The 27,141-nt window shown below is 40.9% G+C and overlaps 1 protein-coding gene across 2 annotated transcripts in view; it reads right to left on the bottom strand.

Moving 5' to 3' along the window:
* ESYT3 (extended synaptotagmin 3) overlaps nucleotides 1–27,141 on the bottom strand; it is a 94,661-nt gene that overhangs the window by 27,195 nt on the left and 40,325 nt on the right. For both annotated transcript variants that reach the window (XM_072613537.1, XM_072613538.1), the window contains exons 5-10: nucleotides 20,780–20,846; nucleotides 19,839–19,928; nucleotides 17,265–17,320; nucleotides 13,114–13,234; nucleotides 3,901–4,071; nucleotides 459–541 (exon numbers count right to left, since the gene is read on the bottom strand). In XM_072613537.1, coding sequence (XP_072469638.1) covers nucleotides 459–541; nucleotides 3,901–4,071; nucleotides 13,114–13,234; nucleotides 17,265–17,320; nucleotides 19,839–19,928; nucleotides 20,780–20,846 — 588 coding nt within the window. The remainder of the gene's footprint in view (nucleotides 1–458; nucleotides 542–3,900; nucleotides 4,072–13,113; nucleotides 13,235–17,264; nucleotides 17,321–19,838; nucleotides 19,929–20,779; nucleotides 20,847–27,141) is intronic.

Raw genomic sequence — 27,141 nt, forward strand, 5'->3', positions numbered from 1 at the left:
GGTTAGATTTTTATTTATTTATTTCTTGAGATTAGGTCTTCCTATCTTGTCCAAGCTGGAAGTGCAGGGGGCCTCTCTAAAGGGACTGCTGATTGTCATGGAAATTTTGACCTGCCAACCTGGGCCCATCTGCCCCACCTCAGGCAGCCTGGTGGCATCCTTCCTTCCACTGGTTTGTCATACTGGTGCTAGATATAGCATAGACACTTGATTGGCTTTAGCCTTTATGCATCCCATAACTCCCAGACTCAATCCACCAGCCCCAGCTTTCCCAGTAGCTGAAATTACAAGTAAAATCACCAGGCCTCACATATGGCACAGTTTTCTAATGGTAGAAGAGGGCAATGGAAATCCAAGTCCCCGAGCTCCTCAGCCCAACAGCCTGGTACCCTTGTAGTGGCAGATGGCCTAATTAAAGGAAGTCTGCTATTGTGGACCCATGCTAGCATTATCCTCACCTGCCCAGAAAGTCATCTTTATCTGTATCTTCATCATACAAATCCACTTCCAGGTCTTGCCCCGGGACTTCATAAACTATAAACTTCAGAAAGAGAAAAAGTTTCCTTGGCAATGCAATGGGTAGATGGTATATCCTTAGGTTCTGCAGCAACTTTCCTGGCAAGAGGTAGGAAAATAGATTTCGCCTTCCCCCACCCCCTACTCACATGCCTAACAGCAGTTCTCATCATTCGTACTTATACCATTTTGGTTAATCTGGGATGATTATTTCACAAAAGGTTTGCATGCTTTACAAAGTATATGGAGATAATATCTTCTTGGAAGACAGCTGAGGGCAACCAAGATGCTTTCCCCAAAACTGTGGTACCTTGCATCAAGCAGTGGTCAGGATGTCTAGGACTCAGGTAACTGCTGTTAGGTAACTTCTCCCCAGAAAAGTGAGATCATATGATTTAGAGCTGGTGGAGGCCTTAGGGAACCATCTAGTTCAACTTCTTCATTATACAGATGAAGAAAAATGACTTATATTAGAAACAAATTTTCTCTCAGGTCTCTGTGTCCATGTCCCATTGCTCTCTGAGACTCCCATTCTGGTCAGGAATAGGGAAGAAATGACAAATACAAGGAGAAAGAAAAGGAGAGTTCCTATTTCTAGAGAATGTAGGATGTGGGCAGAGAGGGAGAGATACTGGGTAACCTACTTGTCCCTCTTTTTCCAAGGAAGAGTATCCATCTTAACAAGGAGGAAAGATAGTCACCAACTAGCTACCTGGACTAGGGACATCTACCTTCTCTCTGGGTCTCAGTTTCTTTTGCAAAATGGGGTTAGGAGACCTTAGATGACCTCTCAGCTCTTGCTCTGTGACCTTATGATGTCTAAGGTCCATCCCAGCCTTAACATTTTATGATTCTAGATCAGAAATTCTTTTGATAGTATTATCTGTCAACTGACAGGAGAGTCACAGAGGACAAAGGGAGTAGTAACTTCCAAAACATGAATTTGCAGTCAGTTTCTGTGTTGCTGATTTCCCCCAGTGATCAAGAGGAGGAGGAGAGAGGAGGAAGAAGCCTCACAGACCCACAGGCAGGCAGGACTTGCCCCACATAGGCAAGGTAGGTAGAACCCCTAATGGCATGATCTAATAGAAGCTCCAGATTGCCTTGTGTATCCAAATCTTGCTCCTTTCCTTCCAGTCAGCTGAAATGAACTTATTCTTTGATAAAAAAGGCTCCATTCCTAAGTCTCTCTCTCTCTCTTTTTTTTTTTTAACATGCCACACCTTGGAAATTCACTCTATCCATGGACTTCTCATGCTGAAAGTACATACTACCCAATAGTCTGTTCCTCTGATTGGCTAGTTCCTCTCAGAACCTCTGTTTTAAGGAAAACAACCAGATGAGTCATGTCTTCATTTCCCTCTAGGCTACACTTCTGATCCTCTACACTTTCTCTACCATCCCCACCTTCTACACACTTTTCAGCTTCTTTTTATGTATTATTTGTTCAGAATATAAGCTCCCTGAGGGGCAGAGACTGTCTGTTTCTGTTCATATTTCTAATGCTTGTTGATTTGATTTGTCTGAATCTCTGCTTAGCCCAAGCACGTTCTACTTGGTATTATGTTTATTTGTATCCTGTCCTCATTAGATTATATTCTCCTTGAGAGTGGGGGAACTGCTGATTTTCAACTTTGGATCCACGTGAACTAGCTTAGTGCCTGGAATATAGTAGGCATCTAAATGTTTCTTGAATTGAATATGGCCCTGTGCCCTTGGATTTCAGTCAGAGATGGCTTGCTGTTTCACAAAATATTGCTTGGCTTTCCCACCAGTCACATAGTAACTCTCATTCCACAATAAGAGAAGAAGAGGCTTAAAATGCAAAAATTCCTGAGAGAACGGCTAAAAGGATCTAAGGGATAAAGAGCTGGTGTCCTCTAGAAGTCTGATATTCCCACAGAGCACGAGGAAAAAATAAAACCAAATCTCTGGCATACAACAGCTCTGTCAACACCCAGCCCAGTATTGTGCAATGATCCCTAATTTCACACTCTCCCTTGTGCCAGTTTTTGATGTTCAGAGTGATTGGCAAACCTGCCCCCTTGGGCCACCTCCAAATGTTGGTTCTAAAGTACCTTGATACTTTGGCCCTATGTCAATATTTCATGATACATTGTCCCACTCCTGCCTCTGGAAAAGACAACATGGTTGCCTGGTCAGACTGACCCAAGGCCAGCCAGTGGCTCCATTCATTCAATGAAGTCTTGATATCAGGAAGTCCTCCACCGTCTCCTACTAACTGAAACTCCCTTTAGGCAAGAAAGCTTTGGGTTGGTCATGGAAAAATTCCTTAACCTTAGGGTTTGAAAGTGGTTTAGGTAACTGAGTGAGGTGGTGAGCTCTTCAGTAAGACAAGAGCTAACTTTCTCTTGGATGGTCTGGCCAATCAACCTCATGAAAGGATAGGCCAGAACCAAACAAACTCTCAAAACCTTCTTATGTGAGTCTGTATGAAAGTCATGCTGTAAATTATAGATCTCGGGCATCATGTCCTTTGATGGTGAGGAGGACACAAAGTATTAGAAGAAGGTAGAACCAGAAGAGTTCAGAGTTAATAAAAAATATAAAGAGGGAGACAGAGGACCATGAAGTCAATTTTAAAGTTCATAGATTTAGAGCTGGCTAGGACTCCAGAGGCCACCTAGTACAATTTCTCTGGGTTAGGGACAAAAGCAGAAATCATTGGAAAGTACAAATATTTTAGGAGGAAAGGATAGCCTTCTCCCATTAATACACCAGCATTAGTTCAATCAAATTAACTAGACATGACATTGAAAAACAGAAGTCAGAACCCTGAGGCTATTAAATATAGGTTAGGGGAGTTATAAGGACAGCAGGGTGCAGACAGGGTGAGGGACTACCAAAAAAAATCTGGGAGTGATCCAACATATGAAATGCAATTCAGAAAGGGCAGTCCTCTGGGAAACACTGGGCAAGCTAGGTGGCATAGTGGGCACAGAACGAAATCTGAAGTCTAGAAGACCTGAGTTCAAGTGTTAGCCTCAGTTTCCTCATCTGTAAAATGGGGATAATCCTATCCCTTACCAACCAGGGTTGTTACGAGGATCAAATGAGATGCTATTTGTAAAGAATTTAGCACAGTGCCTGACACACAGCAGGTGCTACATAAGTATTATCTATTACCACAATTATTAGATAGGGAATCACATAAGGGCATCAGGAACATGGGAGAGGGAAGAGAGAAAGGAGGAATCCTAAGCAAACTTCACCAATACTTTTTCTAAGGGGTAGGTATTCCCACAGAACGTACAGTAAGATTGTCCTTTGAGAGGCAGAAAGACACAGAGAGCCGGAAAGACAGAATAGACCTAAAAGATTAAAGAGTAAGATTAAAGGGTGAGATTCTGAGGATGCTCTTACCTCAAAAACTTCATTCCAGGTAGGATTCAAGTTTCTGTACACAGTCTTGCTCCGGAAATTTTGGAGGCCAATAGTCACCAGGGCGTATGGATCTGACTTGCCTTTCAACCCCAGGAAACCATCCTTTCGTTCTAGTTTCTCAGCCTCCACCAAGCGAACTCTGATAACTCCCTGAAAAATACAACCCCCATACCAAGGTGACAGGAACTCCCTAAACAACAAAGCAGTTAGGAAGCATCTTCCAGCATTTGATTCTTAACGACAGTAAATTCTCAAATATCTGTGGGTGGTTAAACAAAGCAAGATTTAGAACTCAGGGTGGCTTCTCTCTTAGCACCTCTTGCTTACCTCTACTGTTATCCGGGGCATGTTCCAGGACTTTAAATTTAACATTTATTTAACTTATTTAACACATCACATAGTGAGCAAATCATTTGAGCTTTCCAGGGCTCAGTTTCCTCACTTATAAAATGAAGAGCTTGGACTAGATAATTTCTTTTTTTTTTTTTTAATTTAAATTTATTTATTTATTTCACTTTTAACATTCATTTTCACAGAATTTTGGGCTCCAAATTTTCTCCCCCCTTGTCCCCTCCCCCCACCCCAAAACACCGAGCATTCCAATTGCCCCCATCTCCACTCCGCTCTCTTCTCCATCATTCCTCTCTGCCCTTGTCTCCATCCTCTCCTCTGTCCTGTTGGGCCAAATAACTTTCTATACCCCTTTACCTGTATTTCTGATTTCCTAGCAGCAAGAACAGTACTTGACAGTTATTCCTAAAACTTTGAGTTCCAACTTCTTTTCCTCCCTCCCTCCTCCCCCTCCCTTTGGAAGGCAAGCAATTCAATATAGGCCAAATCTGTGTAGTTTTGCAAATGACTTCCATAATAGTCATGTTATATAAGACTAACTATATTTCCCTCCATCCTATCCTGCTTCCAATTACTTCTATTCTCTTTTTTGATCCTGTCCCTCCCTGTGAGTGTCGACCTCAAATTGTACCCTCCTCCCCATGCCCTCCCTTCCATCGTCCCCCCCACCCTGTTTGTCCCCTTGTCCCCCACCTTCCTGTATTGTAAGATAGGTTTTCATACCAAAATGAGTGTGCATTTTATTCCTTCCTTTAGTGGAATGTGATGAGAGTAAACTTCATGTTTTTCTCTCACCTCCCCTCTTTTTCCCCAAACTAAAAAAATCTTTTGCTTGCCTCTTTTATGAGAGATAATTTGCCCCATTCCATTTCTCCCTTTCTCCTCCCATATATCTCTCTCTCACTGCTTGATTTCATTTTTTTTAAAGATATGATCCCATCCTATTCAATTCACTCTGCGCACTCTGTCTCTATGAGTGTGTGCATGTGCATATGTGTGTGTGTGTGTGTGTGTGTGTGTGTGTGTGTGTGTGTGTGTGCAATCCTACCAAGAACCCAGATACTGAATAGTTTCAAGAGTTACTAATATTGTCTTTCCATGTAGGGATGTAAACAGTTCAACTTTTATAAGTCCCTTATGACTTCTATTTGCTGTTTACCTTTTCATGCTTCTCTTCATTCTTGTGTTTGAAAGTCAAATTTTCTTTTCAGCTCTGGTCTTTTCATCAAGAATGCTTGAAAGTCCTCGATTTCATTGAAAGTCCTCGATTTCATTGAAAGACCAATTTTTCCCCTGAAGTATTATACTCAGTTTTGCTGGGTAGGTGATTCTTGGTTTTAGTCCTAATTCCTTTGACTTCTGGAATATCCTATTCCATGCCCTTCGATCCCTTAATGTAGAAGCTGCTAGATCTTGTGTTATCCTGATTGTATTTCCACAGTACTTGAATTGTTTCTTTCTAGCTGCTTGCAGTATTTTCTCCTTGACCTGGGAATTCTGGAATTTGGCCACAATATTTATAGGAGTTTCTCTTTTTGGATCTTTTTCAGGTGGTGATTGGTGGATTCTTTCAATATTTATTTTGCCTTCTGGTTCTAGAATATCAGGGCAGTTTTCCTTGATAATTTCTTGAAAGATGATGTCTAGGCTCTTTTTTTGATCATGGCTTTCAGGTAGTCCCATAATTTTTAAATTGTGTCTCCTGGATCTATTTTCCAGGTCAGTTGTTTTTCCAATGAGATATTTCACATTATCTTCCATTTTTTCATTCTTTTGGTTTTGTTTTGTGATTTCTTGGTTTCTCATAAAGTCATCAGCCTCCATCTGTTCCATTCTAATTTTGAAAGAACTATTTTCTTCAGTGAGCTTTTGAATCTCCTTTTCCATTTGGCTAATTCTGCTTTTGAAAGCATTCTTCTCCTCATTGGCTTCTTGAACCTCCTTTGCCAATTGAGTTAGCCTATTTTTCAGGGTGTTATTTTCTTCAGCATTTTTTTGGGTCTCCTTTAGCAGGGTGCTGATTTGTTGTTCATACTTAGCTTACAAGTCTTTTATTGCTCTTCCCAGTTTTTCCTCCACCTCTCTAACTTGATTTTGAAAATTTTTTGGGCTCTTTATGACCTTTTCCCAGAACTGATCCCATTGAGTGGGCTGGGATGTAGAAGCACTGACTTTTGTTTCTTCCCCTGATGGTGAGCACCGCTCTTCCTCATCAGAAGGGAGGGAAGGAGAAACCTGCTCACCAAGAAAGTAACCCTCTATAGTCTTGGTTTTTTTCCCTTTTCTGGGCATTTTCCCAGCCAGTGACTTGAGCTCTGAATATTCTCCTCACACCCACCTCGCCTCCTGATCCTCCCAGCCAGCGCTTGGGGTCTGAGGCTCAAATGCTGCTCCCCAGCCTCAGGGCTTTGGGCGGGAGCAGGGCTACTGTTCAGTGTGAGATTATGTTCAGGTGGTCAGGTGGAGGCAGGGACGCCTCATGGGCTCAGTTCCCTCAGGGGGTTTATGCAGAGACCTTCAACAATGGATCCGGGCTCCTGCCTGCTTGGGGAGCCCCGGTCTGCTCCCGCCTCCGCTGTTGCCTCCCGAGGGGGCCTGAGAATGGGGGCACCCCACTCCCTTCTCGACCCACCAAAGAGACCTTCTCACTGACCCCCGTCACCTGTGGGTGGAGGGACCCGCGCGGCCGTTGGAGATCCCGTCCCTGAAGTCCCCTCAGAACTGTTCCTCTCGGTGCTGGGGCCAGTGCGGGGCTGGTGCAGGGCTGGGCTGGGCTCCGCGTCCGTAGTGCAACGGACCTTTTGTGAGAGGTTTGCAGGTCCCTCTGGAACAGAAATCTCATCCGCTCCACTGTTACATGGCTTCTCCTGCTCCCGAATTTATTGGCGGCTCTTTACTACAGATATTTCATGGGCTGTGGGTTCAGAGCTAGCGTATTTGTGTGTTTCTACTCCGCCATCTTGGCTCTGCCCCACTAGATAATTTCTGTAAAAGCATCCAGCTCTAATATTATATGACTCTATGATTATAGATTTCATATTTATATTTTAGGGCAGCTAGGCATGGAGTCAAGAAGAATCATCTTCTTGTATTCAATGTGGTTTCAGATCCTTACTAGCTGTGTGACCCTGGGCAACTCACTTGACCCTGTTTGCCTCAGTTCCATATCTGTAAAAGGAGCTGGAAAAGGCAAATCACTCTGGTATCTTTGCCAAGAAAACCCCAAATGAGGTAAAAAAGAATTGGACATGAACAATGAATGGAAAAAAAATTATTATATTTGGGTTCTCTGCAGGTTGAATATCATTTCCTATGTTAACTAGTCAATAAATGGGTTGAATATAGGACATATTTCTCACTATAAAATGCAACGGTCATAATGGTTATTGTCCTTGTCTCCTAACTCAAAGGGGGATTTACTACCTTAAATGTAAAAATCTAAGAATTACAAATTATAAGTGCTTAACATATGCTTGTTTCTTTTCCCCCAGGAATTTTTATTGGCTATTCCCTATGGCTGGAATTCTCTTTCCTCTTGACTTTCCTGGTTTCCTTTAAATCCCAACTGAAATCCTACCTTCTATGAGAAACCTTTCCTGATTATCCTTAACATTAATCCCTTCCCTCTGTTGATCATTTCCACTTTATCCTGTATATATCTTATTTGTCAATAGTCCTCATGTTGTCTCTCTCACTAAACTATGAATTTGTCAACATACTAGGAAACACCCTGTTCTCCAGAGCTAATGCTCAGCAAGCAAGTTGTGCCCTGAGCTTGGCATAACAACAATCTTTTACACTCACCTGCTGGATGATCTCAACCTCTGGCAAAATCAAATAATTTTTGTATTGTTTTGATATGTGTGAAAGCCAGAAGCAGCTAACATGCTGCAAAGGAAGGTGATCAATCAAAATCTCCTGACGTGTTAACAGTTCCTGAATTCCTATGCTTGTAACTGCTAAGTGAACCAAACCAGGGATGCACTCTTGTTTCTGCCATGCTAACTCTGGTTCTATACTCTGCTGAATGATCACAAGGCTCAATGACTCCTACAACTTGAGACAATCACAAAGCTCAACTATTCTAATAACTTGGAGGCTGTTCTCACAGGACCCAAGAACGTCTGTACCCCAAATATCTGCATGCATAGGCCTGCTGTGGGAAAGGTTTACTGCAGACCTAAGAATGACCATGTTGGGTTCTGCCTTTTTGTGATTTTTGTTCGGTTATGTCCCAATGGCTTTTATCCTCTCTCTCAGCTTCTACTGTTAAGTGACTATTCCCAGAAATTCTATAAAGTTCTCTCAGAGCTCAGTTTTTCTAAAGCTTACTTGGCTGATATTCTGCTAGTTCTCCATGTATCTCTCAGTTACTTTAAGTGAAAGGCTCCTAATGTAGAGAAGAAAGTCAGTCTAACATCAAAGAGTATCTCAGCCCCTTTCAGACATTCCCTGTTTTGAACAGTAGAGTACTGGTTTACAAACCATGATGATAGATTGTATCTCCTGGATGCCTTCTGGCATCCTCCAAGGGAGCTTCAGAAGAGAATTTGCTACCTCTGTAGCACACAGTCTCAGCCATCAAAGTGATCTGAATTTTTCCTCAGGTGTCTTTTATCATAGACAAAACACACACATGCAAATTTGTATTCTTAAAACATAGATATTAATCCTTTGGTCCTTCGCTTCTGCTTTCAAACATTCACGGGAAAAAAAACAAACAAACCCTTTGCTTTATTTTATCCACTTCAGTTATTAACTAGTTTTTCCTTCATCTCTTTACTGCCAGACTTTTGAAAGGAATAATGTGAACTGGGGCAACTAGGTGGTACAGTGGAGAGAATGCTCAGTCTGAAGTCAGGAAGACTCATAATCTGACCTCAGATATTAGCTTTGTGATTATGGGGCAAGTTACTTAACTTTTACCTTAGTTTCTCATCTGTAAAATGAACTGGAGAAAAAAATGGCAAAGCATTGCAGTATCTTTGCCAAGAAAACCCCAAATGGGTCATGAAGAGTTGGACACAACTGAAATGAATGAACGACAACAAAAACGTACCAACCATGCTGTCCAATCCAACCACATTATGACAAATGCTCCTTCCTTTTTGCATTTTACATTGCTGGCTACTCTCTCTTTTTTTAAATCTTTTTTTTCTCTATGACATATTCTAGCTTTCCTTCCATTCTGACTCCTTCGCTGCCAGTCTTTCTCTTCCAGAACTCTAAGTAGGTACACCTCAAAGTTCAGTCTTTAGTACTTTGCTCTTTTTTCTTTATAATTGCTGCCTTGGAAATCTGATTCATACAATTTGACTCCAGCCCAGATACTTAACCCTTCTATGTCTCAGTTTCCACTTTTATATAGGGAGGAGGTAAACCAGATGGTCTTTAATTATATACTCCTATGATTTCAGCATCCACTGGCCATTTCCATTTGAATAGCTTCAAATTCAACATAATCTAAATCTCAACTAGTCTCCCTTATAAAAAAAACCATTTCCTCCTCCAACTTTTCTTTTAGTATAGATGTCACTATAATCACTGCAAAGGAGGCTACAAGCTCCAAATTGGTTGTTAATGAGATAAAGCGCCTTCTTATCAGTATAACTCTTCTACATATCCTCATTCTATGTAACTCATTCTAAATACGCATATACATATTTAATATTTTATTTTTTCCCATTACATCTAAAAATAATTTTAACATTCACTTTTTAAAATTTTGAGTTTCAAATCCTCTCCCTTCTTCCCTTTCCTCCCCACCTCACTGAAAAGGCAAGCATTTAACAATTAAGAAACAATTAAATGCATAAAGTCCAATATCGGGTAGCAAGTTAGTGTTCCACTAACAATGGGAAATCATTTCAGGCAGCTAAGTGTCGCAGAGGACAGAGCGCCAGACCTGGAGACAGGAAGATCCATCTCCCTGAGTTCAAATCTGGCCTCAGACTCTTATGAGCTTGTGTGACCATGGGCAAGTCACTTAACCCTGTTTGCCTCAATTTCCTCAGCTGTAAAATGAGTTGGAGGAGGAAATGGCAAACCACTCCAGTATCTTTGCCAAGAAAACGGTTAATAGAGTCGTGAAGAGTTGGATATAGCTGAAATGATTGAACAATAACAAATTTCCCACTGCACTGTCCATCTTACGTATCCAGCATTGATTCTCCTTCATCTGTGACATGCTGCACTCAGTCATGCATTACATGATCAGTGACCTTACTGCATTTGGTTCAAGGTCATAAGCACAGAAGAGGACAGTATAATAACCTCCTTCTCTTCCTGAACTGAAATCTACCTCTGTGTTACTATGTACACCTATACAACCTCAAATAAGTTTACCATGCCTGTCATTTTTTAAAGTTAATTTTTTTTAATCAGTTAAAGTCTGTGTTCTCTCCCTTCCACCCACTCACCCCAGTTGAGAAAGAAAGAAAAATAAAACTCCTGTTACAAGCATGTATAGTCAAGCAGAACAAATTATCACTTGTCATTTTTCCTTGTGGATAGAGAAGAAGCTGTGGATATGTGATTTATTCTACCTCTTTCCTGACAAAGACCTAACCTTTTCTACAACAAACAAACCCATTTTGAATCCTGCCTTTGACATCTGCTGTGTGACCACAGGCCAGATATTCTGAACCAGTTAGGAATATCCAAAAAAGATTCTATCGTTTGACCCAATGAAAAGTATTCTTTAATGTTGCTGCGTTCAGCCACTTTGATAAATACATTGAAGAACTGAATTATAATTTTAATTGTTAGAATTGTAAAGGGGAAGTTTTAGTTTAAATCTGTTAGTTTTTCAAAAAATTTCTCTTAAGTTTTTAAAAGAAATCTAACTTGTCAATTTTCTTTTGATATCTGTTACACTAGACAACAAACAGTAGTGTTAGGGTGTTTACATAAGTAGCTGTATGCTTGTTGTGGTTGTTGAATTTCTCTGGTTTAAGTGACTGGATGACCTCATTGGGACAGGAGGTGACAAAACCTCTTCTAAGGCAGCTGGAGCAATTTTTCCTTTCAATTTAGGGACCACATCTCACCAAGGTTGTTCTGTACTCCAACTTCAACCAGATTCATAACTAATCAAGAAAGTTGAAAGAGATATTAGAGGTTACCTAGTCCAACTCCTTCATGTTCCCAATAAGGAAACTGAGACCCATAAAGGTGATGCTACTTTTTCAGTTTACTGGTAAGATAGCCAGCAAATGGCAAGATTTAAATCTTGTGTCAACAAATCTAGTGGTCTTTCCATTATGTTACCACGTCCTTGAGCTTTAGACCTCAGAGAATCTCAATAAACTGTTTTAAAGTGGGCAAAATGGTGGTCAAAGATGACCATTCACTGCACGCATTTTTGGCAAGGAGGCAGATGGTATGAACAAGAAGGTTATCCAATAAGAATCCAGATACCGCTAGAAGGAAATTCCCTGAGAAGGACAAATAAAGCAGCTATGGAGACTGAGAGCAGGTAAATACAGCATTGAAAAAAACAAACAGTAGCTTTAGTGTAGCAAAGGAGATTAAAAGAGATATTTTCCAAGGGATAAGTATTGAATGAGAAAACCTGAGCTGAGCTAATGAAAATAAATCTGAGGATGTGTAAGGATGGTTAAGTAGCGCCAAAGGTCAGAGATCCCAACAGATAAAGAGAAGAAAGTTAAGACTGAACTTAAGGTTCCGTGAGACATTTCCTCATTCATTCCTTTCCTGCCCAGGTATGCTGTGTGTCTCACTTAGTAAAATCTGACCAAGTAGTGAACCACACAGTCCCCTTTCACTGGGAAGCCACTAGATTCTTTTCTTAGGTATGTGTGCTGGCAGATCAGAAGGGCCAGAAAAGGATAGGTTTACCTACCAGTATGACTACACAAGAGAGTAGCAAGGTGGCGCAGTGGATAGAATGCCAGGTATGGAGTCAGGTAGATCTGAGTCCAAATCTGATCTCAGACACTTACTGGCTATGTGATAGTGGGCAAGTCAATTAATGCTGTTTGCCTCAGTTTCCTCATCTATATAATTAAGTAGAGAAGGAAATGGCAAACCATTCCAGTATCTTTGCCAAGAAAATCCAAATGGGGTCACAATGACTAAAAATGTCTAAGCAATAACAAAGCACTACACAAAGAAAAGCCTCTTTCTGGCCATATAATAAAAAAGTCCCCTAGGTTAAAAGGTAGAGTCCAATTCAAAGAAGCATGGAAAAACTTAGATGAACTGACGGATGCAAAATTAAGGAAGCAGAATCAGGAAAATCACATATACGACTACAGCAATGTAAAAGAAAAAAAATAAAATTGAATTGTGTAATTGTAGTGATCAGGCTTGGCCTGGAAAAGAAGAGAGGCCAAAGCCCATCTCCCTCCATGGTTTGCACAAGTGGGGGACTATGGGTATGGAACACTGGACACACTGTGAGATGCAGTTGATGTGTCTGGTTAGTTATGCTCTACTGCTTTTTGTTCTCTGTTTATCCATTTTTCATTACAACAGGTGGCTCTCAAGGTAAGAAAAAATGGAAGGAATTCTGGGAAATAAAGGTGATATAAGAAGAAAAAAAAGTGATGAAATTAAAAAAAAGGACTTTTCCTTTCTTGGGAAGGAACTTTTCTCCTCCATTGTCTTATATTAATTGCAACATTCCTTGCATGAAGGAAGGAAAAAAATGGGAACTGTCCCAGTTTACACATGGAGCAACCATATTCAGCTTCCTCTAACACTAACCCAGACAACATCATGGACTGAGTACCCACTATGTGTTCAGCCCTGTGCCAAACATGGTTTGGCCTGATGTCTCCTTCCCCTCTCTCTGTAAAGCCTGAATTGGGTACTCACACAGGGTAGCGGGAACCGAAGGTTGTTTATGTTCAACCCTTTCTTCACAGGGACCGTCACTCTGTTTGGCAGCACAAGGTGTGCAGCGATGAGGTCTTCAAACATGCTGTCCGACACTTCACTGTGGGGCAATAAGAACATAGGCTGTGATGGTGATGTCATGCCCATCAAAGATGGTAGACTTCTTCTATTTCAATACCACACACTCTCCGGCCCTCTGAATTACAAACAAAATACACTCACTGCTGTCATGATTATGAAATTGATTTGTGGTTATCTGTAATTGTGGATTATTCATGATGCCCTGTGACCTCTGGTCCCAAAGGGAGACAGCTAGCTGCTCAATCAAAAGGGCCAGACAAAGGAGGACATCAGGGCACCAGAGGAAAGAGTAAGGGTTTTGTGTACTTGTAGGGATGGTTAACTTTTTTCTTTCCTCTTTTCTTCTTTTTTTCTTTTCCTTTCCATTTCCCTTCTCTTCCCTTAAAAAAAAAAAAAAAAAGCAAAAACTAGTTCTCCCTTATCTCATCTGGTCTGAAAATGTAGAACCTACTCAAGGGCCCATCCCACCACTAATTAGCATGGGAGATTTTAACCTGCTTCCCTCTCTACCTGGGCAGGTTTGCTTCTTCTTAGGTAACCAGGTGGCCCCTTGCTCTTAGGGACTCATAATATTAATGCTGAACATATTCAGATATCCAAATGACATATCACTCGCTGCAGCTCAGAGATTTACTAGCCTCTGCCTCCTGGGTAGCTGAGGTTATAGGCATGTACTGCTTCACATGGCATCAGATTAATTTTCAAAGTGAAATAGAAATGTTTTGAATTTTTCCAATTTGCTCCCTCAATCCACTATAGATAATGAACTATATATATTCATAATGACTTACATTAAGAACATGAAAGTTATATAAGAGATTGTTCAAAAGCAACTTTAAGTTTTAGGTGGTTTTAGGTAGTTTTAGGTAGAAGTCCAATATTAAGACAGATGCCTCAGGAAAATTTACTCTAACATTCCCCATGCCTCCATATAACTAGCCTTGTGACCCCTGGCAAGTAATTTAACTTTAGGAGGTAGGCCTCAGTTTCCTAACTTGAAAAATTACCTTGAATCACCTTGAAGATCTCATCCAGTTCTAAACATCTTCCCTCCCCAAAACCTGGTCTGATTCACGCCAATGCACTGTAGAAGAATGAATATGAACTGTGGAGGTCCTTGGCATCGTGTACACATATACGCATGCTTTTAATAAATATATATATGTGCACACCTAAATGCAAATAGTGAATATGCATAACATAGAAGCCAAGCCCCATGGAAACCCCTAGGAGCAAGGTGAAATTTAGAAGGCTCAGAACTTTGCTACAATTCAGTTGTACCCTCAAGGATGAGAATAATATAGCTAAAGGATTTACACACTGGGTATAGAACCATAAGATCATAAACTTAGGGCTGGAAGGGACGTCTGAGGCCACTTAATCCAACTCTTTCATTTTACAAGTGAGGAAACTGAGGCCCAGAGAGAATAAATGATTTGCCTAGTATCACTAAGGTAGTGAAAATCAGGGCCAGGATTCAAGCCTAGGTTCAAATCCAGCATTTTCCCCACTGTACCAGGTAAAACAGACCAAAGAATTTAGGCAAGGGATCCAGTAAGTGATTTTTTTGGGGCGGAAAGGAGGACGACAGTAGAGGGAAGGGTGGCAATTTGGAGGGGCAGAGTCAGGTGGCAATACAGTATCTAAATAGCTTTGTTTTCTTTTTCTTCTCCAGACTCAGACTCCCTGAAATAGTAGGTACCTTTCCCCTCATTGAATATGGCATGGCATTCTCATTCACATCTCCCACCTCATAGCCCTTAGGGATGATAATTTTCTATAAGGTAGGTAACCCTGGGTCTCTTCCTACCTGAACTATCTCTGTGGATTCTCACTGAAAGAGTAAGGCCATTTCTCACTGCATTAAATAAGCATCCATCACCATCCTCTCTAATCCTCCCTTTGCCCAACCCCACCCTATTAAACCTAGAGCACACTGGTCAAAGGGTAACATGCATGAAATCATAGGGCAGAGTTGAACAAATCATGATGCAGAGAGAGGCTTATGAGGGGTGTTGACCCAGAACAGGATCTCTGAAGAAACAGAATGGCATTCAGATCCTGCCCTGTTATAGGAGTCACGTGGTAGAGTTGCTCAGACCAAGAAGAAATTATTCTGGTCACCATGAACTGCGGCTCAGAAGACAAACTATCCATAATGCTAGATGTCCCACTAGGGCAGGCTGTTCACATGAACTTAAAAAGTTAAAAAGCCAGTGAGGACCTAAATCCCTCTTACTCTCACTGACCAACAAGGTGCTTCCTAAACCACAACTGGGAACCAGTCCAAGGGAAGGCTGGAATTTGTAGCTAGCACTGGGTAAGCAAATTCCACCCTGTTCTGGTCTAACCTGTATTTCCTGGAGAGGTATGTTTATATTAAATGGTTACTCAGCTTCTATCAAGCAGTAAATATTTTTTTATTTAGCTCCCAAGGGAGAGTCTGAGGGTGGCAGCTATTCAATGACGATTTTTTATAGTGGCGGTTTCCTAGGGAAGCCATTACTCCAGTATCTCTCTCCCCTGCACCAACCCCATTGTGTAGTGTCATCCCTTATGTCCTTACATATGTTTGTGGTGAGCAAGCAGAGACCACATCTCCCCTATTAGACACGGAGATCCTTGAGAACAGGGCCCATGCTTCCTCCGTTCTCTCGACCCCTTCACGATATCCAATATCAAACTGTTTACACAGTGGGTGGGTGCTCAGGGCTGACGTTCTGGGGGGGGAATGGGAGTGGGGAGAGTTAGATGTATTTATCTCTCATATGAAGAAATAAGGGAATGGGGGGCTGTTTTTTCACTCTGACTTTTCTCAGTCTCCAAGAATCAGTCATAGAATCAGAGGCAAAAGTCACCTCCAGAGACCTGATCCTGTAGCCCTCTTTTAGGACAGTGCAGGTGAGAGCTCTTCATGCTTATTTTAAGATCTGTAACCTCAAGAAATGGTAAGATATAGGGTTGGCAATAAGTTGAAAGATCATTTTATCCCGATCTCTCATTTTACAAATAAGAATAGAAAGCTAGGATGGAACTCAGTGCTTTGCAGAGTGTCAGCACACAGTAGGTGACTAATAAATGCTTGCTGACTTAAACTCAAGTATTTTGACACTAAATCCTATGCTTTCCCCTACTATGCAATACTACTTTCCTGTTTTTCTGTAGAGATTGCCACTATAGAAAATCTGTAGTTTTTTTTAAAAAGTTATTTCCAACCAAGTAAGCAGGAGTCCAAGCTGGACTATAAAACAGTATGAGGTAGTGGATTAAATGCTGGATTTAGGGTTAGGAAAACCTCTGTTTGAATCCTCTCTCAGACATTTACTAGTTGGATGACCCCAGACAAGTCATTCAATTTCTTTTTGTTTCTTTCTTAAATTTCTTAATCTTCAGAAGGAGAGAGTAGGACTTAAAGACCAAGAAGGTGTCATTCAACTCTAAATCTGTCCTTCTATGGTTTTACTGCTGTTCAGTTGTTTTTCACTTGCGTCTGACTCTTAGTGACCCCATTTGGGATTTTCTTGGCAAAGATACTGGAGTAGTTGGCCATTTTCTTCTCCAGTACATTTTACAGATGAAGAAACTGAGGCAAACAAGGCTGAATTACTTTCCCAGGGTCATACAGCTAGTAAGTGTCTGAGGCCAGATTTGAACTCAGGTCCTCCTGACTCCTGACTCCCCAATGTGAGGCTTACACTGATCTCCTTGAGTGGAGATGAGTACAATTGCTGGCTGGCTACATGGAAAGATGTCTGTGAGAACTAGCCAGACAGCCTGTTCCCTCCAGGGGCAGGACCAGGGCAGTCAGTGTTGACTTGAAGATAAAATATCAAGATGCTATAGAGCCAAACAGCTGGACTTGATGCGAGGTGACCAGGTTTGCCATCACTCTAATGCTGAAAGTTGGCACAAGGGAGAATATGAGGTGGGGATGAAGGGGGAAGCACTGGAGAACAACTCTGCATTAACTAGCCTGAGTAGTGACAGTTATTGTGTGCTACCTCCTGACCCTGGGAAAAGTAGCTCTGTCCAAGGACAACGGCACTTACTTGATGCCTGGAGCATCAAGGAGGTTCATCAGGCCTGTCCAGTTTATCTGCAGGTGCTGTAAGAGACCAGAGAAGAAACCAGTCACATTACACAATGAAGAGAGAAGACTATTCAGTGAGCTGAGGGAAATACTGAGGCAGGCAAAATAACAAACCAACATGGAAAGAGGTGGAACATCAGATACAAAACTTGAATGTTCCAAGTTAGTCCTTTGGTCCTAAAGAATGAGAGAGAATCTCACCTTCAGTACTGACATTGTATTTTATCCGCAGTGCTTACCATGGTGCGTGGCAAACAGGAGACACTTCATAGATGTGTTTTCATCCACTCTCTCTTTATAAAGGGTGTACAGTCTCAACATGTGGAGGAGAATGAATTGCTATGTTTCTACATGAAGGTGTGGCATATGAAGCCAATCTCTTTATTTTCCTCCCCACTCTCTAAATCTCCAATTTTTCACTCTTGCTTCCCCTGAGTACAGGCTGGAATAACCATTTCCTGCTCCCATGAGTCTCTTCTGGTTCTTCTCTGCCCAGATCATTCCCTTCCTATGGATCTCCCCTCCTGGACAGCTCTATTTTATATAGGAAGTACAGTCAATAAGCCTAGCTCTTGTCTGATGCTGCCTGTCTACCACACACAGGAAAAGGCAGATGTTGAAGGGGTGGCAGTGCAAGAATGCTTTAAAACATGAGGTACTGTCTCATTAGCAGTACGTCCCAGGATAGGGAGCCTTCCAACATTCCAGCATGCATGTAACAGACCCCGACTCCTACAGAAAGTGGCCCTCCTGCTTATAGCTGACCAGATGTGTGATTCGTCACTTGTACAGATCAGAGATGATAAACTCCCTCTCTGATTCAGGCCATGTGTGTCTCAGAGCTAGAGAGGCCTGGCACTTTGAGTTGATGAAACAGTCCCCTTACTGGCCGCTGAGCAGGAATTGCTGGTGACTCAGTAGATGTTTAGAAGGGAGTGACTACATTCTAAGACCTCATCAACTGAGCTGATGGGGGGCAGGGAACCACATTCCCATCCCCTTTCCAAAAGCTGGAGGGCAATTTTGATCGTGCCCCTGTTGAACCCCCTTGATATTCAAAGGTCAACATGCTTGCTAGACCTAACCCATATTTCTCTCCTGCTATTCTTTTCCTACCCTCTATGTCCTGAGTGTAATTCTCTAGGGTCAGACCCCATCAGCACCCTCCCCTCCGAAAGTACAGGGCAGAAGAGGACAAGTCGAGTATGTTTCACTTTCTTTAGTTTTATAAGGTCCTCCAGGACAAGAAACATGTCATGCCTAGAGTCATGGAATCTCAGAGTTGAAAAGGACCCGTTCAATTCCATAATGACAACAATATATAGCTAGAATTTATATAGCACCTACTATGCACTAGGCACCATGATAAGTGCTTTACAAATGTTATCTCATTTGATACCTAATACCTGCCATATATACTATGTCTTGGACAAGAGGTCATATGGTCCCTGCTCAAACATGTCTGGTGACAAGGAGCTTACTACCTGAGAAGGCAGTTCCCAGGAAGGATATTCCATTTTGGAAATCTCTATTAAAACTGTCCCTTATGCTGACATCTGCTTTACTATAATCCTCTGGTCCTAATTCTGCAACCGATTGCAATACAGAAGTTCCCATATCTTTCACATGGCATTCACCCAAAGGTCACATTTTCTTTAAGTCTTCTTTTCTTCAGGCTAATTACACCTAACTCCTTCAAATAATTCTTATCTAGTGTGACTATAAGACTCTTCGCTATTCTGATTGCCTTTCTCTGAACCTACCTGAGCTTGTCAGTGTCCTACTTACAAGCGGATGTCCAGAATCTAATACTGTAGATGTGGTCTGATCAGCATGAACTTCTGAACTTTCCTGCCAGCTGATGGGAAAATGGCCACCATGGAAGAAAAGTTACACTCTTGCCTTCCTTCTTGGAGCTGGCTGCATGACTGTTCACAGGGCTTAGAAGAGATGGCAGTCAACAACTCCATTTCTTCTGATGAGAGGGAGGACCTCCAGGCCTTCCTGTCTGCCCTTCTTCTAGGCTTTGCAGGCTCTCAACAATGTTGTCTTAGCTCCTGAGGTATCCTAAGGCCCTCTGTCTGGGCCTTGCCATTCACCCCACTGATGCATCCTTGTAACTTATGGGCTATTTCCTCTGCTCTACAGCTTAGCTTTCTTTGATGTGTGATCTTTTCCAATTAGAGTGTGAGCTCCTTGAGATCACGGAATGTTTTACTTTTTCTACTTGTAACCCCAGGGCTTAGTATATGTTTGGCACATAGTAAACGCTAGATAAATGCTTCATTCATTCATTCACTCATTCATTCCTTCATTCCTTCATTCATTCATCCATCCATCCATTCATTCAATACCCTTATTTTTGCAGTGAGTAAATGAAGACCCAGATATTAATGTAATTCTCCTATTTGTATTCTCCAAGGTCTAGCATATAGTAGGTACTCAACAAATGTAGCACTTTAAAGATAATCCTGAGGTCCCTTTCCAAAGTTCAGTTATCTATTCACACCCCACCCTCCAATCTCATACTTACAGGCTTTTGAAGGAAAAATACAGTCACAGCTCCCACAAATGGCTTATCAAAAAGGAGAGGTTCTAGGATCACACGTAGAGTGCCCTGTAACTATGACACACAAAAAACAAACCTCCAGTGAGTTTAAGACCTGGGCCCTGGACCCTCACTTTAGACCATCATCAGACAATCTCCAGCCTTCAACTATCATCCTCTGCAAACTTAGCCAGTCTTATCCTCCATTGATCAATCTACAAGTCTTATACTGGCATAATTCTTGCTTCTCTCTTACTACATAATGACTCATCTAAAGTCATTTGCCCCCTATCCTATGGACTGTGTCCATGAATGGATGTGAATGTTGATGCTGAATCCCATGAGGTCATCAAATGAAAGGAGGGTGCAGAAATTTTACCAAGTCACATCTACTCCTCTCCCATTCTTCTCCCTACTTCTAACCCTCATGTCTTCCCCTGGATCCTGATGCCCCAGGAAAGCAGCTTCAACCCAAAACTTGACACAGAGATTCAGAAACACTGCAAGACTATCCTCTGCTTTTTATTCCATTGTCTATTGGGTCCTTGCTTTGCAAGTTTCCTTCTCTCCTTGCATTGGGTTTTCATACTTCCTCCTTCTCTTACCTTCCTTTCTAACTAATCTGTCATTTCCCCTCCAAAAGTATTCTCCCCTACTAGTTCCATGGACGGTAAATGTTTCTCCTAAGTGGACTATTTAAAATTTTGTTTTTAGTTAGGAATTTGTCAGACTTCAACAAATGTGAACATTTCCTCATCCTCAATTGGACTCTGAAAATCTTCTCTATGAGCCAAACCCAATATGATCCTCAAAACGTTTCCTCTCTCTACATAACCAAACTCTCTCTCTTTCTCACTTTAACTTGAGTCCTCCACTCCCTTCTCTGTTCTCTTACTCCCTCCCTTGCTCCCCAAGAAAACACTTACCTGTATACCATTTACCCCAGCAGGCATTTTTTGTAACTCCACACTGATTTCGCAGTCTCCTATATAGCTGAAAGGGAAGAAGGAGGAACACATGGCATTAACCCCAGTGACTACACAGGCTGTTTTGCTCTAGTTCCATGGAATCCCAGAATCCCAGAGCTGGGAAAGGACTTCAGATCAGGCAATCTAGATGTGATCTAGTCTCTCGCCTGAAAATCACCTGTGATAGAATACTCATTGGCTCTAATTTTAAGAAATTTTTCCTTACATCAAGCCTAAACCTGCCTCTCTGAGCCTTCTAACCATTGCTCCAACTGCTGTGCTTTAGGACTAAGCAAAACAAGTTCAACCCCTCTTTTATATGACAATCCTTCAGATACTTGAGGGCAGTTACTAAGTCCCATCCCCACTTCCTTTTTCTTTTTTCCTGTTTCAAGATTTTATTCTTATACCTTCTTTACCTTCAGTACCTCACCTTTTCCCCACTGGGAACTTTGGACTCTGCCCCAGGTTCCTTAGCTCTGATAGGCATGATTTTGCCTTTATTTCCTAGGGTCTTGGTCTCACCCGTGCCTTCTCTACTCAGACTATCACCTCCACCTCCTCTTCCCTAGCAGTCACTTGGGTTCTGCCACTGGGCCCTTCAGCTTTGATAGATGAGCTTTTGCCTTATCTTGCTGGGATCCAGACTCCATGCATCATTATACTGATAAATGTTTAATAACTAGCTCTCTGGAAAAAATATATATGGCATAATTCTACATTTAATGTGAATTATTAGAATTTCCTTCATCGTTTTCTTAAGTCTAGACAATCAAAAAACCCAATAAATCAAAGCCTGAGTCATAGAATTTACTGATTTCTGAAGTTTAAGTGCTTGTACTGAAAATTTAAGACAGTGTGAACTGGCTCCAGCACACCCCTCCTTCCATGATGCTTTCCATACACTGCCCCCACCTTCAGTTTCCTAAGCTTCTTGAGGGCAGGGACTATTTTGATTGCTTGTATTTATATCCCAACCTTTAGCACAGTATAAACATTTAACAAATTCTCTCAATTTCTCTGTCTCTCCCCATCTCTTCCTCCTTCATTCCTCTCCTTTGCCCTTTGCTCCTCAACCTCCTAGGCTAAATATCATGATACACAAAAAAGCTGAACAAAGCCTACTGAGTAGGTGTCTGGGTGATTGATTCATGGGTAACTTGGAAGAGTGATAAAATTGGCAGATGAGAGGCTCTGCATATGTGGTCCAGTAAAATGGACTTCACTGACTTCACAAGAACCAGGAAAGACCCAGTCTGAGAAGGGGGCCCCACATACACTAGTAGAGAGTCAGAGAAGCCACAATAAGAACTAGATAGAACAGGTTGTATTTGTAACAGATCCTAAAATCAGGAAGAAGTTAATACAGAATAGGCTATATTACAAAGCTATGCAAAAATAGTTGTAATCCATATATATTATTTATATAATAGCATAATTACCAAGATACTGTGTCAATGTTTGTACAGGAAATCAGGTTCACCATTCTTATAATTATAATGTTGTAAAGGAATTCGACAATTAATGGTCAACACAGGACTACACCAGGAACCAGAAAATTCAGCACCACTTCATACATTATACCAGGATTAAGGTGCTAGGCAAAACTCTCAGAGAAGTCTTCATTGGAATATACATTGACGATATTAAGATGAACATTAATTAGAGTGCTAGACTATCTCTTACCTATTATTAATACAAACAGATTCCTAGAAACCAAAACTCCTCAAAACTCTCCAGCAGAAAGTAGCTTAAAAGAATTAAGGTGGATTGTTTTGTAAAGGGGGGAAACTATAAGATTAGAAAGAAACTCTGAAGGAATGTATGGAAGGGGCTGTGTGCTGGGCTGAGATGAGGTCCCTTTTTGTATCACAAGGGAAGCAGAAAATAGAAAAAGACTCTCTTTCCTAACAAAAAACATAAACGGGGCCTTTGATGTCCCACCCAGATATAAAATTGAATGATAGAAATATTACATAAAATAAAATCCTGCTTCTTTGAAGCATGAATGAAAGTGCTATCTCCCTCCCTCTTTTCCAGTGGTAGGGGATTAGGGTGTGGAACATTGTTAGTTTCAGGGGATATGTTGGTTTGTTTTACTGAACTGCTTCCTTTCCACTTTTTTAAAAAAATTATTTGTTATAGGGGATGACTTAATTGGGAGGAAGAAGAGGGAGGGATATAGTCAGAAATGGTGGTAAAGTAAAAAGAAAAACATATCCATACAAAATGATTATTTTCAAACAAAGAAATAAGGTACCTGCTCTCAAGGGCCTATATTCCTCTTCCTTCAGTTTCCTATTCAGTGCACCATCACTCTAACACTCAGTATAAGCACCTGGATTGTTTGTGCATTTAATTCATGACCTGAATTGTCCTCTCTGTGTCAATATTTCTGTATTAGAGTGTAGCTTCTCTGTGTTCCTGGCTTTGTGTAGTCCTGCACAACACCGCACACCTAGATGTCTAGCAAAAGGCATTTGGAGCTGATGATGATGGTCTAAAAACTTAATTTTCCTATACTGTGTTCCTTTCTCAGCCTGGCACGAGTTGCTGGTGATGTTAACATGGGAAAAACTTTTCTGTGGCTAAAAATTCACCTTTCAATGACCCATTCGCTAGTGAATGAATGGATGGGTTAAGTGAGCATGTGACATGTTTAGATGGATCATGGTCCTCAGAGACAGACTTTTAAAAGGACCTGTAAACACCTATGATTTCCAATGATAGGGAGTTTTACCTTATCACTGAGCCTGCCTACTCTGAGTTACGACCACCTGTCAGAAATGCTATGAAAGGGGGTTGCCCTAGAAGACCTCTGAAGTCCCATTTAGCCTTAAAGTTAAATGACAGAATATTACATAAAATAAAATCCCACTTCTTTGAAGAGTGAATGAAAGTGGCAAATAATAGACCCAACCAATAATGATACTGGTCTTGGAGTCAACAGACCTAGTTCAAGTTCCAACTCCAATACTTACTTGCTGCATGATTCATGATCCCTAACTTCTCTGAAGCCTCAGTGTCTCATCTGAAAATGGGAATAATACTTGCACTACCCATCTCACAGAGTTATTATAGAGAAGGATTTTGTAGACCTTAAGGGTATATATACTTGGCTTTCTAACACCCAACCACTTTCACGAGAGCAACCCCTCCTTCACTGCCACGCCATGATCATTACACTGCTCTGTTTTTCAAATTTTTTTAAGACAGCCTTCACTTGTACACTCACTCATAAGAATCAGCAACAAGGCTAAGTGCTCAAAAAAGTTCTGGGTGTCATGGAGAAGACAGCTCTTGGTTTCAGGACAATATGCTTTTTGATGGGGAAAATAAGCAAATCCAAGAAAGCAGACAAACATATATGGAAATAGATGAGAAAATAAATGTTGTTGCAAGAAATGGAAATGGAGTGACCTATCACGGACGTAAACTTCAGAATGAACTGAGACATATAAAAAAGCTAAAGGAAAGGAAAAAGGGGAGGGGGGAGCTCCTTGGGAGTAAAAACTGGTTTTGTCGCCCTTTCTTTGTATCCCCAGTACAGTGCCTGTCACATAGAAGGTGGTTAATAAAGCTCTTTGACTGACAAAAGCCATAGCTCAAACAAGAACTAGCAAGGAGAATGAACTTTGTCCTATGATTGACAGAAAAAATTCCATAAAGAGAGAACTTAAGTCTGGGATGGGAAGTATAATAAAAATGCATTCAGCTCTACAGGAATTCAAGGCTTGAGGTTCAGACAAAAATATTCCCTATTGTGCAAAAGAAACTATCTGTAATCTTAGTTAAGTTCTGAATTAATTGTGAAGAAGAGAAAAAAATTGGTGCCCAGAAACCACATCCTAGAAAGCTTGGCAATGATCCCCAGCAAGATCCTCTCAAGAAGAGGAAGAGAATATGGTCTTATAGGGGAAAAAAAACTGAACTGGTCACCACATGTCAACGCAGGTTCACTAAAACAAATCATATTAAACTGAATTGATTTTGGGGTCAGGGTTAATAAATTGGTCCTCCATTAAAATCCTAGCCTATACCTCATGATAGCCCTTGGTTCTTAAAGAGCACTAACTTGATAGATCCTACAAAACTGGAAAGGCTTCAAGGGTGGGTCTGGTAATAGACTGTGTGCTCACTGGCCCAAAGACTAGCCCAGAGAAGTTTGGAGATGTTCATCACCAGAAGGTTGACAACCAGGTGACAGATTTTTTTCTGGCAAAATAATTGATGAAACTATCTATGAAGATGAGTAGGACTTGAGGTCTTCATCTGTAAGGGGTATACTCCTCTCATTAAAGTCATAGACCCCTTAAGTAAGTACTATAATTAGTGGAAAGTTATAGATATACGATAGTTTGATTTCAACAAAGTATTTTACAGACTCTCGTAATATTCTTTCAGGTAAGATAGTGAAATATAGGTTGGGTGATTAAACTAATAGGTGGACCCACAGCTGTTTGAATTCCAAAAAATATTTATTAATTGTTTAGTGTCACACAGCAGGTCCCTACCTTTGAGCAGCTAGGTGACACAGTGGATAGTGTTGGGTCTGGAGTTAGGAAGATTCCTGTTTCTAAGTTCAAATCTGGCCTTAGACACTTACTAGTTGTGTGACCCTGGGCAAGTCACTTAACCCTGTTTGCCTCAGTTACTCAATCTGCAAATTAAGCTGGAGAAGGAAATGGCAAACCACTGCAGTATATTTGCCAAGAAAACCTCAAATGGGGTCATACAAGTGAACAACAACAGTCTATCTTTCAACTTGTCTTATTCAAAATCTTTATCAAAGACTTAGATGAAAAGGGGTGCTAGATTTGAAGTCAGAAAACTTGGGTTCAGATCTTGTCGCTGCTATATGTGTGATCTTGGGCAAAGCATCTAACTTTTCTAGTCCTCAGTTTCTCCAACTCTGAAATCAGGTAGTTGCATTGGATGACCTCTGAGGTCCCTTCTGTCTCTAAGTTTATGATCTGATGAAGACATACAAAGCATCTTCATTAAATTCACAAAGTAGTAAAGGATAAGCTGGGTAACAGAAACAAAATTAACTTAACAAATGGGAAGTCTAGATCTAAACTACCAAGTTTAAAGTTGATAAGGATAATTGTAAAGTTTTGTGTTAAGGTTAAAAACATGTATGCATGTATATGTATGTATGTATATACATATTTATAAAAACCACAGGCTGGGAGACTTTTCTGGAAGCTATTTGGACTTTTAAGCTAATGCTAACTAAGGGTGCATTATTTACAGAATTTATCATGCAGTAGATTAGCTGGGGAATGGATGAAAACATGTTAATTTAAGGAGAATTTTATTGTGCTATAAGAAAGGACAACAGAATCAGAGTCAGAGAAAATAGGGAAAACTTGCACGAACTGATGTAGAGCGAAATGAACAGAACCAGAATAATTTATATAATGATCAAAACACTTCAGAGACAAAGAACTCAGAAAGACCCAAGAACGCTGATCGATGCAATAACAAACTACACCTTTAAAAGACTAAGGATTAAGCACGGGAAGGAAAAAGTGAAGACAGGCAACAAAAGAGCATCAGGGAAAAATGTAACACTACACAAAAGAGAAGAGAGGGGAGTCCAGAGGATGACGCTGACAAAAGGCCAGTGTTGGTGCTACCACATGAAATCTAACACTTTAAGAGAAAAACCTGCAAGTAGTAGGTATGTAGTTCTACGCAGAGTCTTCAATCCTCTTTTTCTAGTTTTCCAGTTCATTATTAAAACACACACATACACACATATTTCAAGTTGCAGAAATGGTCTAGACTCTTATATAGAAATAGAAATTATATATGTTACAGGTATTACATATATAATATGTTATATATATTATAACACATATATGTACATAAAACATAGAAATAGTCATAGTCTACGTTATATCCGAATTTGATGGCCAAGGGTTCTTCTGAAGGAAATGGGACAGGATGGTGAGAGATCTGGAAACCATAGCACATAAGAAACCAATGAAATAACAAGGAAGGAGGGAAGAAAACAAGCATGAAATAAACTCCTACTGTGTACCAAACACTGTGCTAAGTGCCTTACAAATATTATCTCATTTGATCCTTACAACAACCTTGGGAAGCAGATGCTATTATTATTCCCATTTTTAAAGCTGGGGCAACTGAGGCAGGCAGCATTTAAGTGACTTGTCTAGGGTCACACAGCTACTAAGCATCTAAAACTAGACTTGAACTTAGGTCTTCCTGACTCCAGGCAAGTGCTCTATCCACTGAGCCACCAACTACCTCAACCAGGTAAGTGTATTTAACAAGAGGACATCTGGTTTCTG

This window comes from Notamacropus eugenii, chromosome 5, assembly GCF_028372415.1.
Source record: "Notamacropus eugenii isolate mMacEug1 chromosome 5, mMacEug1.pri_v2, whole genome shotgun sequence".
NCBI classification, from domain to species: domain Eukaryota; kingdom Metazoa; phylum Chordata; class Mammalia; order Diprotodontia; family Macropodidae; genus Notamacropus; species Notamacropus eugenii.